A 15,644-nucleotide genomic window follows, 5' to 3' on the forward strand; every position below is an offset into this window, starting at 1 on the left:
AATAATTCATGCTCGTGCGTTCGACGAGCGATCGGGCGAAAATCGTCCTGCTCGATGTCAGTCATCCAGTGGGGAGGGGGACCGTCGGAAAGTTGTCATTAGCGAAAGGTAATTTCGAACCGAGCTTTTTGAAGAGGAACACATCTATTAGCGAAACGATTGTGATCGGAATCGAGATGCGCGCTGCAGCTGTGTTGTGCGCTCTTGAGGCGCGAATAAATTTGAGATGGGAGATGGCGCGCAAGGTGGCGTCGATTCGATGGAAGTAAGCGTCAATTTGCCGACATTAGGCGCGCCACGGAATCGATTCATCGATAATGATGACATTTTTGAATGGACGTTAAACGGCATTTTGGGAAACGCTCTGCACAAAAACAAACCGTTTGTGTGTTAATCAGGCAACGTTTTTTGTCGAAAATAAGCATGAAAAAGTTTGTGCTTTATTTTATTATTACGTTCGTTGCCGTTATTGTGTTCGCATTGAGTTGTTCGACGTGTTACGCTTGAATGATAATTTGTTTTACAAAATATCCGTCCTTGATGCTAACATACTGTATCAATCGATTTTCCATTAACTGATGGTCCAGCTTAATCATGTGACAAATCGGCATTTTCTTTTTAGAAATTCCGGTTTATTCTTGTCATCTAGAATCCTTGACAGAGCTTTGTAAGGACGACTTAGAGTGACAAATGTAAAAGATGCATTAATCAGCGTAATTGAGATCAAAAGATCATCGTAATTGGCATCTGATCTCGTCTGTGTCCCAACAATATTTCGATTAAATTGTGTATTTCTCCAACTGTTTCGATTTCGTCTGGAGACGCTCGCGGTCGTCTGCTAATCTGATATCCCGACAACACGATTTCTCCAACTCAATTTGGAAGTCTATCATGCCTCGTTATGGGATGGGTTGTTTGGTGCCATTTTCATGACATGATGGCATGATCCTAATGCAGATCGAAACCATAATACACCTCACAAAGTTGTAGATTCTCCGTTTTTCCATAAAATCGTATGAGTCTAAGGCCTTGTGGTGAAGATTCTTCAGGACGTATTATGACCGGTTGACAGCCCGAGCAGTTGTACGTATCTCATCATCTATGTAGTAGTCTGGTCTGACTCTTGACGTAAGATAGACATAGTTTTGGAAAATTTCTGAGGATCTATAAGGGCATCAATATTTAGCATTGCCGTTGGTGATGCCACTTTAATTCTAGTGTTTTCCTCGTTAACCTCATACTGGAAGTTTTGCTTCATTTGTTGAAATTTTTGGCAAGCTTTTGTTACGTAGTAGATTATCAATGACGTCAATGTCCTCAATGTATGTCAGAATCAGGAAGAAGAAGTTAATCTGTTACCCGAAGTCTTGCTCCATTTGCCAGAACCTCTGACGTTTGTTACGAAGTAGAATCTCAATGATGTCCAGATGATTCTGATTCTGGATTTTAAACTGTCTTATATAAGATAGTCTCCAAAGTATATCCCCGAGGCTCAGAACGCTCCAGAATTGCAAAGTTGAAGAGAAGATAGACAAAATCGTCTGCATAGGTCCTTAGACTTTCTTTCAACAATTGACTGACATGCGATGTTGATCATCGTCATACTAACAACCGGGTATCTTGAGTAGCTTGAAGATCCTATAAATGGTTGAGGGAACCTGGAGGAGTAAACACTCTTAAATTAATTGCAGAAAGTGTTTGTATGTTGTTGGGTTTTTTATTAAAATAATATCTAAAATTCGTACAAATCATTTTAAAATAGTGAACTCACCTATATAAGAGAGCATAAGTTAAACTGTTTATCCTAACTTCAACATAATATCACTTGTATTGACATTCACTGCATCCATCTCGCAAGAGCGAAACCATTTAATTTCGATTTTAACGAACGGAACACAAACAAACAGCCCCCAACCAAGCCAAAGCTCTGGTGGTGGCCCGTAGGTAGCCTGCTGAAGAGTGGGGCCTGGCATTTACTTTCCTTTCGCTGCGGTGGAGTGATCATCATCACTATCTTCTTTTTTTCTCCTCCCGCTGCTAATTTGTATCGTTCGAAAGAAATGAACGCAATTGCTAGCAAGCTATCTTAACAGAAGCACCAGCAGCCGCAGCAGCAGCAGCAAAAGACGCACGTGTACATCTGTCTGTATAGCTTTAAAAGGCGAAGGAGGTTCCAGCGTTCCAAGCGGCTAGGAATAGATGCTTCAGATAGCGAGCGAGCGCGCGCGGTCTCTGGCTTTATGAGCGGTAATAGGTTGAATTGTTCGAGCGGGGTTTTGCTAAATTGCCCTCTCCTCAATAATGGGGGAACCGAAAGGAAATTCCCTCCTGGCAGAGGGTAAGAGTGAAGAGGGGCGAGTGGAGCTATCGTATACATGTCGAATTGCTATAGAATCGATGTGTATCTCGTTCATGGTCATGGAAATGGAAGTCAATAATTATGATAAACCCAATCACCCACTACCACACAGAGTCGGCGGTGGGGTCGATCATTTGCAAATGGTTCGAAATTCACTCGGTTTTGGGGGAAAATTTCACTTTCATTGGTGTGAATGTGTTTCTGTATGTAACTGGGTTTTTTTTTTGGCGGGGAGATTTGTGTAGGTCAAGAGATATGAGAATATCAGAGATATGAGAATATCCGCCTTAATTCAGCAATGAAGAAGACGATTTAATCTTCCAACCTGATTCTGAAGAAGACGATCTGATCTACCTGATTACTAGATCAGTTTCTCAGTTCCTCCAAGGTTATTACGGGACATCTCAAGAGCTCAAAGCATTTTGACGACTTCATTAGAATTTTTTTATCATAATACCTCTCTTGGGGCGGCCAGTAGAGATGACAACGGCACCAGTCTTCATACGGGTTCCAGGGTTCAAATCTCATCCGAACCGATTCATCGTAGTGAGGACTCTCTATCCAACTACGTGGTATCATTAAGTCTAGTAAGCCAGAAAAGGCAGACATGACTTAAGAAGTCGATAAACCAAGAAGAGATAGAAAGAGAGAGGTGTCACTTTTCATCTCACGATCTCGATATCCTTCGATATCCAGTTTTAAGGCTTTTGCTGAGATTTTCACAGACTCTTCTTAATCGCTGCAAAATTTCGAGAGTCGATTAAAATTATCCTGAACCTAATGAAGCTTGTTTACTGTTCTTAGCTGCCCTACTCAGACAACTGTTTTAATAATTTTCTTTCCTTACTTCTCTCTAATCCACAGACACGCCATAGTCCGCCAGAAGAGATCACGCAACATTCGGCAGTGAATTGGAGCGAGCCTGTATAGCTCAGCCGGATTATGGTTGCAAGCCACTTCCAACCTAACGAACCTTTGCAGCATGTAACACAGGCCCGCCGGTGGCGTCGTCGAATGCACTCCTTCTTGGTGGTGTGCAACTGCTGCGTGTTGTGTTGCGAGTAGCTTGGGTTAAACTGTTTCTTCTTCTGGACGCTCACAGCAGTGCGCCAAGATACTGCTGCAGTATCGTGCGTCGATCCATTTGCCATTTTCTTGCGTGCGTATCTTACGAGCGTATAAGGCATCATCCAGTCTGCTCCCTCGTCACGTCTTCACGTGTGCCCTGGTTGGCAAGTGAAGTGAGGCGCAAGCGATACGAGCCAAGCCATAACTCTAACGGCAGAAGTGATCCGAAAGTGAGAGTGAAAGATGGAAAAATATGTAACCGTAGTTTCGGTGGATGATCAGCTGCTATCTCCGATCGTACCGGCTCCGATTGAGCCGGTCGTGATTGTCGCTAGCAGCGGTACGGGAGCGGACCGTGCTGTGGAGCTTAGCAATATGATTGGTGTCGCGAAATCGGTCAACGGTGGTGCGGATGAGGTGTCACACGCTGACGAACAGGACGATTCACAGTTTGTGACGGTGCTGTCGATCAACCATGGTGGGGATGGTGGTGCCCGCAGTGCCGCGCGACAGAATGCACCGGAAGTGGTGCTAGTGTATCGGTTACCGGGTGAAAGGCTCGGCTTCGGGCTAAAGTTCCAGGGAGGCACAAACAGCAACGAGAAGATACAGCGCCTGTTCATACAGTCGTGCGCGGAGAACAGTCCTGCGTCGCGCGTCCAGGCAAGCTGGGGTCATTTGCGCGAAGGTGATGAAATCCTGGAGATTGACGGTGTTAATGTGAGCCGGATGACGCGCATCGAGTGTGTGACGTGTTTGAAGGACAGCAATGTTGCCATCAAACTGTTGGTACGCAATGGGGAAGGCAAGGTACAGAACTTTTACGGTGAGACAGGGTCTTCCGGTGGTAGTTCGAGCAGTTCCACGGGAGATGGTACGGGAGGTGGTATCGGAGGAGGAGGAGAGGTACTCCCAGAGCGAAAGGGAGCACCTCCACCTCCGCCACCGGTTCCTCCGCGGAAGTTAAACAAACGTAAACAAGTTACAGCTGAACAACCGAGCTCGTTGAACGGTTCGGATGTAGGGCCACCGTCGAAACAATCATCAGGGATGTCTTCAACTTCAGAAGTGTTCGTACCTCCACCGGATGCAGAAACATATAGCAATCTGTTTGCAGACGACATAAGCGATCTGATATCCGAATCAGACGACACGGCCAGCACCATCTCGACCGTGGTCGATAAGTTCTCGATCTGTTCGAGCCTGTCGTCCGAGGATTACACGATCCCGTCGCATGGTGGACCGGCCGGTATTGGGCAGAGTGCTGAGCTGGCCAAGGCTCTGAAGCCTTTCACGCTGCTCGAGCAAGAGTTCAATCTGGAGAGCAAGTTCGAAACGACCAACCTGTTCACCTTCAAACCACCGCCTTCTGCTGCTGCTGCTGGCGGCGCGGCTACCTCGAACGTGGTTCAGCTGGAGGTACCGGCGGCGGAAAAGCCACCGCGACCCACGGATGCGGTCGCACCTGCTGCAGGCGAGTACGAAAATGTCACCATTATGAAGGTGGATGAAAATCGCAATTACGAGAACGTAACCGTACCGTACGGGCCGTACGAAAACGTCACCATACAGACGGTGCAGCCGTACGAAAACATGGTACTGAACAGGTCGATGGTTGCAGGTCGTCGGCAGAGCAGCACTGAAATGTCGTCGACGCCACCGCCACCACCAGCAACACCATCCCAGCAGACGGATTCGAGTGGGGTGTACGAAAATGTCGAGCTAAAGGCAACGGTTCCACCACGACCCTTACCCCGGCAGGGTGCCCTGGTGGAGCCGAAGAAGCGTGCACCGATACCTGTCCCAATTCCGATCGTAGTGCCACCGCCACGGTTGAAGCCGGCGAAATCCCCCCAGCAGCTATCGAACGGGCAGCCGTCGCCGGCACAGCCACCGACGCCACCACCGGCTACAGCACCGCTTGGGTCCGAGTTCAACACGATCCAAAGCTGGCTGCAAGAAGCGACCGAAGTGATTCACGAGTGTGCGCTGGCCGAGAATGGCAAAGAGGAGGAGGTAACTGCACCATCCGCCGAAGAGAAAGCGTCAGCCGATGCAAAACAACGTCCAGCAACGGCGTCCACCGATCTTCCGCGCTTGATCGATTTTCATCCGAAAGTATCGGTTCCGTTGAAAGCGCTGGAAGACATGGAGTCGATCGCAGCACCGCCAGCATCGCCGGTCAGATTTGAAGGATCTGTCGGAAGCGATGGAACGTACATGGCGGAGGAGCTGGACGGTGGTAATGGTGACGCCGGGCTGGTAAGCGGAGGTCGCTATGAACTGCCACCGTCCGAGTCGGTCGTGAGGAAGTGTATTAAGATCTTGTCCAGCGAGGATCATACGTACATCGAGAGTAGCTCGAGCGATGAGGACGAGGAGAAGCTGTACGGACGGTCGGAGGATGAGGACGATCGGAGTAGTTCGTTGTCGCGTGAGGCAACAACACCGGAACAGTTTCTCAGTGGCGATGGGGGGTACAGTGATGAGGATGGGGAAAAGCTTGGCCCGCCGGAGATTGTGTCCGGCGGTCCGTCCGAGGCGTACTTCAACTTCCCCTGGACGTCGAATCTGTTGCCACCGATCGGCGAGGTCGAGGAGGAGTTCTCCTCCCTGGAGCATCAGCATAATGGGTAAGTTGGACTGATTTAAAGCTTTTTTAAAGTAGTTTGCTTAATAAGACTTATTTAATAAGGTTAAGGAAAAATATTTCAAGTACACTATCCTAAACGAATTTCGCAACATAGACCTTAAGGCATGTCCTCCAGAGAGCTTTTTTTAAGGAGATTCGAGGATAAATATCTGCTCTAGAGCTTTTTGATAATGATGTAAGTCAAAGTTGTGAATTTTGAATTCCCCATCGCCATGACTAGAAAGAAACAATAGTGATTATGTCTATTATTTATAATGTGCACAAAAAACCAAATGTTCCTGACAGAGAGGTTTTAATAAGACCGACTCCTTGCAAAAAGCTCTCGTGTAGATACGGTCTTGTATGAAGTTTCTTGATCGTTTTTCAATAATATTTTCAAAACTCTGTTTTCAATCTTACTAGCTGTTTTCGATTGCTCTTTCAGTATTTTCTGAACAGTTCTTTCATTTTACTAAACATGTACGTGTACGATAAATTTCTGTCCTAAGCAGCAAGCACTGTGCTTGAAAGCTTCTCGAAGCTTTTACGCTTCATTCCTACTATGAGCTTTCGCATACATCACATTGCATACATTCGATTTTCCCAAGCGTATACCGACCGTGTTCAACAAATTGCATACCTTACAGGCGCTTTCACTGGCTGTAGCGTTGAAATAGGTTTTATCGTTTACACTACCCTTACCTCGCGCAATTAAACATTCTGCTAGAGCTGCTGCTGCTGCTGATTGTGCGATATCGCCGAAAAACGGTATCGAAAATTTGATAATAATGTTTGCCTTCTTTTTTTTTGTTTCATTTTAGGCCGATAGTTATTATCAACACGGCGGAAGAAACCGTTATCAACGACACAAACAATAACCAGCAGCGGGAGAGAAAGAAACCGATGCCGGATGACGAATCGGGCACCAACCACATGCCACAAACGACCTTACCGTCGGCGAAAATAGTCATCACAAGTGGTGCCGGGCATCATCACCGTATCGAAACACCGATGATGATGAGTGAAGAGGCGGAGAGTGCCGTGACTGGTAGTGATTTGGTCCACTCGAAGGAACAGGAAGCTGCGATGGATGCGCGTGATCAGGTAATGGATGAGGAAAGCGATGAGGAAGATCAAGATCAGGATGGAGTAGATTCGGACGATTCGCTGGAAGTTAGTGAGCGAACGTTGAGGACGCACGAGGCCAGAATCCACCGCCAGACGGTGGAAACAGATGAAAAGGTAAACAGTACCGAGTCCAGCTCAGCTGATAAGGCGCAAAATGTGATGCAAGTAGAGACTGAGCCGACCATTACCTGCCGGGACGTAGAAAACGATAGCACGGCCAAGGTAGAGCTCCAGATCCAGCCGGAACAGCAGGAAGGCACTCCGGTAACGATCGAGCAGAACGGCACAAGCAGCGGCATGGAAGCGGAGACAGGTGATCGTAATGTTGGTGCGGTGAACGAAACAGGTGCCGTCCCCGGGGATGCACCGAGTGAGCTAACAAACGAATCGAATCAAACGACAAAGATCGCGAACGATCGGGAAGTAGTGGAGAACGTGGACGCGGGAGCTAATATCGATGCGATCTGTGGTGAGGTAGACATCGTCGTAGGCGATACCGTTGAGAGTGACTTTGAGGAGCTGGTCAAAGCGCAAGTCGAACCGCTCGACGTCGAGGACAGTTCGGAGCAGATACAACAGATTCATGAGCGAATCATTGTTGGCATTGAGCGCGCTGTTAGTGATGAAGGTGTTGTGGTGGAGGATGTGTTGCCGGTGGTTGGTGGTTCGGAGTTGCAGGACGCCGAACCTCCGGTAACCGAGGCGGTGGACAAAAGTGATGAAACGGTGAAGGTGCAGGGCGGTGAAGAATCCACCGTCCCGAGTGATATCCCTGTCGAGGGCGATGAGGTAAAGGAAAGAGCCCCCATCGCACCTGTCACGGACGAACAGGAACATGCTGATGTTAACCGACAACCGGAGGAGCTGGCTGTTGAGGAGGAAACAGCAACCGAAAAACATCCAACAGAACAAGGTAAGTGAAGATTGGGAAGGGGCAGGCAGGGGCATCGTTACGATGATGCACCCGCCATCGTAATGGGTGCGTTGTATTGTTATTCCACCCAGTCACTGCCATACGGGACCCGCGGGTCTTGTGTGTGTTGTCCGGTTTGGGTGGAATTTGTTTGCAAGCTTTCTTTACACTTGCGCTCGTCGGTCGGTAGGGTACGGCGATAAGATAACGCGTGTGCTGTGTGTGGGGGCAATTAATTTAAACGATGTAGTGTCGTTTGCTGGTTCCATTAGAGAGCCGGTGCGGTATATGTTTTGGGATTGAGTGCAGATGACGCACTGCAATGTGTTGTGGCGTGAAGGAGGGTTCGATTGCCAAGGTCGATCGGAAGGTCGATAATAACAGATGCACACGGTGCAAAACAGCGTGCACACCCCATTATCGTCATGCGATTGATAACTGATGCCGAAGAACGCTATACCAGGAAATGAAGTCCTGCAATATCTCAATATCTGCAATATGTTCAAGCGCCCGAAAGATGCTCATCATCTGCAGGGGGTTTCCGCGGGATTGAAATCTCTCTCGCACTACCTCCGTACTCTCTCGATCTCGGCAAACAAACGACTTCATTATCGGGATAACCATTCCCGCGGATAGTAATAGAAAGCCTGAAAGATTGCCTGATAAACAACGATACAACACCTGAAACGTGCACTAGCGAAGCGCGCAGTACGCAGTTCAAAGTGTTCCAAGCTCGGCCTCGGTTTAATGCGAGTGATATTTTCTTCACGCTTGCTGGGGAAGGAACAAGCGCAAAGAAAGGTCCCACCATTTTTTTTTTCTACTGCTACGATTGGAGAATTGGAGACGGAGCGCGTCTAGAGGAGAAGGTCGTCCAGATTTAGTGGGCGCGATCACGCAAAATCAGCATGTCGTCTATCTCCGGGAAGGCGTGTGCCCATAGTGTGACCGTGTGATTAGGGTTTGCTGAAGGCGTTTTGTCGCCAATGGAGCTTTGCTTCCTCCGTCGAACGTGAAGCGTGCGCGCTGGTAAAGGGAGGACGCCAAATGTCAAATCGTGTGCCACACACACACCCCGTTCTCGGAGATCTGGATCCAATTTTGCTTTTCAAACACCGACTAGGAGACAAGGCGCTATCCACCACCAGAGATGGCTCCGAGAAACAGCAATTAAAGTTTTTGACATTTGATAAATATGACTTCGCGCAGCTGGCTGAAAAATGGTGGATGTGGAAATACGGAGACTTTTCTTTTACGGTGGCTTGTACGAGGAGCTTGTTTTTTTTTTCTTCGCCCTGCTACTTCTTGTCCATTTGCTGTCTCGCTAAGCTTCGCTGTAAGCTGGTTTCTGGAAGGTACTTAGTGTGGAAACTAGACACGAACCACCCTTGCTACGCCTCGGTATGATGTGTTTGAAGGTGTCTATCGTCTCTTTGTTTGGAGCTTATGCTCTCGAAAGGGGGTTGCCATTTAGCACCCACCGGGAAAACCTTCGGAGCACAACGTCTCGCGGAAGGTGTGGTACCGGCATGTGTGTGTGCCCATGTATGAGCGGTCTCGGGCATGGTTCGTCCATCTCAACAATGAGTGTGCAGTTCGCTGATGATTTTGCACGGCCAACGAGAAGGTGTCGGATTTGTGAAAAGCGATCGAAAAAACCATCTTGTTCTAAATGTGGAACAATTAGTGCACTGTGCACAGTGTTTCCTGCTTCAACCGGACCTGCTTAGGAGTCCCGTTGGAAGTTGTTCCTGGGGAGACGTTCCTTTTTGTCTTGCTCTCTCGCTCTCCCCGTCAGATTTGTCTCGGGTGATGTACAAATATTGGGCATTAATCTGTTGCGGAAGCCAGACAGAAAGGAATTATACGCTTTCTTTCACAGTTGGGAGGAAACCCCAAGTCAAGGCTTACGGTTGGTGGGTGACAGCATAGGCGAACGAACGTCTTCAAGCCGGATCAATGTGTGTCCTTTTGGCGAACCCCGGTGTGTAACTTGTCCGAAGCGATGGGTTGGACTTATGTCGTACGTCAATTTAGCTTACTTTAAGCAGGTCCTGCAGTGGTGATTTCTTGCTTTAATGCGACGAACTGCTTCTGCAGTGTTTGCCAATGGTTTAATAAGGCTGTCTTTTAACTTTGTTTTACTTGTTCTGAAATTTTTAATCCTTCCAGCTATGGCTGTTACAAGCTACTTTTAATTATTTTAAATGAATGGTTTAGATCTAAAAATGTCAAAAAACTGTTTCAAGATACAGTTTAACCTATGAATGTCTTAAACATAACTTCATATATTTTGGCCAGTTCCCCATGTTGGTTATTTCAATAGGAAAGCTGCAGACCATAGCTTGAAAACTAGCTACCGGGATAGAGGATACAAACGATTTTAGATTTAACAAAGCTTTTTATCGCTGATTTTGAAGATTCTTTTTACAATGTAAAATGGTCTCTTATTCGCAGGCTGAAACCTTGGTAAATATCTAGAATTTGATATTTTTCTAGAACTCAACAAAGTCATCTAACATACAATCGCTTTGATTAAAAGAATTGTATTGGACGTTTAGGGTTTGAAAGTTAGAGCATAGCGCCTCAAAGTATGCAATTAATAATTAAGTTTTTTTATATTTCGATTATTACGACTTTGTTTATGATAATAAAAATATTTTTGATTATGTTTGTATAGCGTCCGGGTTGTTGAATCACCGTTAAAATATTTTTAAACGATCCCCAATACCCATTTCAAGCACTCTTGGACTGACACATGATTAAAAGACACTTCATTGCATACCTTCAGGCGTCAAGTTGTAGCCTTACTCCCCGATACTATAGAACACTTATAATCTCCATATTCTTAAGCAAAGGTCTCCTGTTTGATTTTTTTAAGGACCTACGAGGCCGAAAACTTCACACTGCGGAAATGCGGAACTTTTCCACCGCATGATTTATTGCCAATTCGTAAGGGAAAATGTTCTACCGCAGCATCGAACTTTCCACCACTTTTCATGCTGCGAAAAATCCACCAAGCAAAGAAGCACAAACTCCAAAGGTCAATGGCAGCCTTTGAGCTGAGAAGCGATGTAGATTGGTGGTTTAATTTGACTTTGCCTGTTTTGTTGGCCAGAAGAACAGTCCCACAGCAGGCTACGTGCGAAGGTGAGTGCTGGATCGTTTGTCAACTTGTCGCCCTTCACCGCCTTTCCTAACCGCTCCTTCAGGTGTCCTGTGGTGATATATCGGCTTGTCGCCTGGTGCGGTTTCTTGCCGTTCGCCTCACGACACGCGGTGCACGGCGTTGGTGTCGTCGCCTGTCAATCTCGCCCGGGTGAGAAGCTGTCGATAACGTCGAACAAATTTAACCCTGTCTCTGAGCGCGTCTAGGTACCGATAGACGGGTTGGAAGGAAAATTGGTTTTTCCGAAACACGAGCGCACTCCACTAGCTAGCTGTTCTGGTGATTTGCAATCGTTGGGTTCGCGCTTGCCGCTTACCGGTGACACACCCGCGTTCTTTGCTTAAATTAGTAGCCAACCTTCGGGGAAATGCAAGGCGCAAAATCTTTAGCTGTTTTCCCTCTTTACCGTCGACCGTGGATTGAAAATGGGTTTGGCATTTTTCAGTGTCAGTTCCTCCATATTGAACACCGAGAGAAAGCTCTACACAAATGAGCAAATTAACTAATCAATCGTTGGAGCATAGTACCGCTTGATCCTGATCGACAGTGGAGCACCGAGGTGTACTTAAGGGAGCACATGTTCAAACACCCAGGTTTAAAGGATACTTGACAGACAAAAAAGAGACATTCACGATCGGGGGGGCTGTGTAGTAAACGAAAGTGAAATTGACATTTCTTCCCAGCGCGGAGATATCCCATTCACGCATTCCAATCCGGGTGGGATTCACGACAGGAATGTACCTACCTGTGACCTTTGCCAGCCCGGAATGAAAATAAGATCACCATCAAAAAGGGGGAATTTAAATAGGAAGTTCCCGCCACTCGAACGCAGAGACTGTTTATCCACTGAGCTCACCCGCTATATCGCTTTATCGTGACAAGGCGAAAGAATACACTATTTGAATGCTGATTCTTTGCCATTTTATTGCTGCTGTGATGCGCTCATCGCAGCATCTCTTCGGAGATATTAAATCATAAAATCTTTGCAATCCAAATACACACTGCAACAATAGTGGGGAGGAGGAGCGCACACCAAACGTGCCGGTCGGAGGCGGCCCACCCCAACAGTCCTTTGAGGGCGATTTCCCTCCGGAGGAAACGATCCTTTGAAGCGTTTGCCGACCAGCGTTTGGTTGCTTTAGCACGATGATATTCAGTGTGTGTTTTTTTTTCCTGCAATGCACCGAATCGCGCGTATCTGTTTCATTGTTTCCTACCTTCTGTACTGCCGCCATCGTCTCTCGATAACTCTCTTTCGCTCCCGTGCCCTAGCGTTTTGTAGTTTAATCAGCATCTCGTTATGAAAAATAAACATAAAGAGATTTATATTTTTCAATTTTCTTCACGTCTTCACGCCTTCACGATGGTGGTGCGGTTGTGGTGTTGGGATGGCATGGGATAAGAAAGGGGTTTTGTGAGGCTTTGCTCTGCGCTTCTTTCAGGACCGGCGCACCGTGTTGAAGATGTTTCCGGCACTACTAGTGGTGATGGGTGCTACTGCTGTTGCCGCGTGGGTGTACCAACATTTAATGTGTTTAGCAATTTGTATGCATATTTTTTTTCGCTGTTTAAACAACTGTGGCGGAAGTATGATGGATTATACGATCCTTTTGTTGGTTGTGTTCAATGGAATCGGATTTGTTTGTGGAAGGTTTTTTTGTTTTTGTTTTCCTTCTGGAAAAATATTCTTTAAACATATAAGCGGCAAAAAATACTTACTCTAACGGGATAGCCAGATGATTGAGGTGATGGTGGTGCCGATCTTCACACGATAGGACCAGAGTTCAAATCTCATCCGGGCCGTACTGCTGTCCTAGTCCTACTACTCTAATGAGCCTAGAAAGCCATTAGATGGTCGGCATGGCCTAGTAGGTTGTAGTGCCAAGAAAAATAAGGATAACTTGGTACAAATTAACTAGCTACTACGAGGCTCGAGGAATGCTCCTAGTCTTTCTATAGTGAATTATGAAACCTAGGCATCACGATATCCTTTAAGGATTGCAGTCGTCAGTCAATTTGAACTCACAATGGGGTTTCAGCGCTATTTCAGGATCTACTTTTGTTAATTTTTTATTTATTCATTAATCGTATATCCTGTTCTATAATCATTTTCCGCTTCTGGCAATAATTGACTAAATAACAAAATATAACAGGAAAACTTAGAAATAAAGAGACTTAAAGCTAGACCTGAACAAGTTATAACTTACATGAAAACACAGATTGAACGTTAAAATTAATAAATTAGCAGCAAAATATCACCAGACGATGTGGTTCAAACTTTTTGTTTTATGTGGTTAACTTCGATGTCAATCAAATCCTAAAGCGTTCAAATATTAATTTGAGATGTCTTCAACTCACCATAAATTTTATATATTTTTTTTCAAATTCTTCTCACTGAGTTGCAGTTTTTTAACTGCACTCCTTACTTTTGATAATGGATGAAACAATATTTTGGGATTTTTCAAACCATTTAGTCGAAATGTTATAAAAGACTCAAAATGTTTTCCAAATTATTGATTTTTATAAATTTTTTATGAACGCAAGTGGTTAATTGATATGCTTTTTGAGAAAATATTTTCATGAAGCACAATAATTTCATGTTCAATAGAAATGAATTAAATTACACATTATAATGAATACTCTCATCAAACAGCGGAATAACCAAAGGTTATTAGGGGGGCGATGTGCATACTAATCCACCTTAACACTCTTAACAACACTGTATAATGTCCCATAATAGTTGTGAGAATTACACCCAACATAGAGACTAAATACACAATAAGCTTTTAACAGAATTACCGGAACACAACGTTTAGGAATTACGCTGATGGTGTAACATGCAGGACCAGTTATTAACCTTACTTATGTCTGATCATCCTGTCGGGATGCATTAAAATCACTCCCTAAACGTACATTGATCAGAAGTTGTTTCATCTTTGTTTCATGGAATTTATAATGCAAAATTTAATACGATCATGTACCGCACATCATACTTCCGCGTACGGTAGCTAAACTATCATGTTGAAAGCTTTTAAAATTGGGTGCATAATGGTCACAGGAGCAAGCAGTGCAAGGTGTAAGTTTCGCAGTTTCGCTGAATTGTTAAATTGTCAGTACATGTCGGGGCATTCATTGCAGATGCTTTCATAAAAGTGACGTGTTCAGCACAACTTTGTTACATTCACTGGTTGGCTGGCTGGCTGGCTGCTACTTTTCCCGAACACCAGCAACAAGCACACCTCACACAGGAAACAAATTTCAATTAAAAAGTTTCTTAATTTCGGGTTTTTGCCCAACACACACACACTACAAACACAATCAATCCCTTTTCTCGTATTCGGTGAATTTGATTGAATTTCCTCGCAATGGTTACACACAGGATTGATAAACTTGTTTTCCTCCTCGTTGTTGTTGTTATTGAGCGAGCATTGGAAAACACCCTTGTTCCGTGTTGGTTGATGTCCAGCGCTTCCAGGGTTCAATAAAATGGGTCTTACTTTCCTTCTAGGATGGAGAGTAAAGCAAGTAAGAAAAGTTTGTGGAGTGTGTTGGGTTGTGTGCTCCCATCTTTTATTTTATATCGGGGGAAAACATGGTTTTCCGAAAGGGAATTGTGTTTTTATTTTCTTCTGCGGTTTTAAGTGACGTCAAACATGAACCCAAACGCGTTGGCGTTGGCGAGTTTAACGCCACACAGGTACATACAGGCTATCGAACACTGTACAGTGGGTACGGGGTAGGTCAAAAGGTGACAAAGTTATCTCTGATACAGTTGAACATTAGAGCTTAGGAGCGCTTACTATAGCCTATTTGCACAATTAGAAAAAAAAAAATCCTGGAGAACAGTGGAAACATTGAAGGAGATCAAGATGTTATCAGGAGCTATGATCTCCTGATGAAACTGACGTAAAACTTTGACATTCGCTTTGGTTCTAGGCGTTAGATTATTCTTGCAAATGATGAAAAAAGTATCTGGACAAGATAGACTTTATTATACAAAATTCCTAGTCGAAGTCATCCTTGTATGAGCAGAAGAAATTCAGGAGCAGGACCGGGGTTCAAGTCTCATGTGGGCCCTATAGTGAGGACTGACTATCCAATAATAATCCAAAAATGCTAGGCATGACCTAAGAGGTCGTTTGGTCAAGAAAGAAGCAGAAGAAGACTCTCAAATTTCCACATCAACAAACCAAGAGATTTTTTTTCGAAAACCACTATCACAGGACCGTTTCCAATTTTACTGTGATCAAGCTCTAGCAGCAACTGAGTATATAGAATTCGAAAAAGTCGAAAGACTTTAAGAGGCATGGCTGAAACATCTGCTAATTTTCTTGAGACATTCTTTGAAGAATAGGTATTATTTTTGACGATCAAT

General features: G+C 45.2%; 1 protein-coding gene across 2 annotated transcripts in view; it reads left to right on the forward strand.

The window, feature by feature from the left end:
• LOC118504048 overlaps positions 1–15,644 on the forward strand; it is a 219,262-nt gene that overhangs the window by 30,393 nt on the left and 173,225 nt on the right. For both annotated transcript variants that reach the window (XM_036038052.1, XM_036038051.1), the window contains exons 3-4: positions 3,224–6,060; positions 6,881–8,100. In XM_036038052.1, the coding sequence (XP_035893945.1) occupies positions 3,671–6,060; positions 6,881–8,100 (3,610 nt within the window). In that variant the 5' untranslated portion in view covers positions 3,224–3,670. The remainder of the gene's footprint in view (positions 1–3,223; positions 6,061–6,880; positions 8,101–15,644) is intronic.

Source organism: Anopheles stephensi, chromosome 2 (genome assembly GCF_013141755.1).
Source record: "Anopheles stephensi strain Indian chromosome 2, UCI_ANSTEP_V1.0, whole genome shotgun sequence".
NCBI lineage: Eukaryota > Metazoa > Arthropoda > Insecta > Diptera > Culicidae > Anopheles > Anopheles stephensi.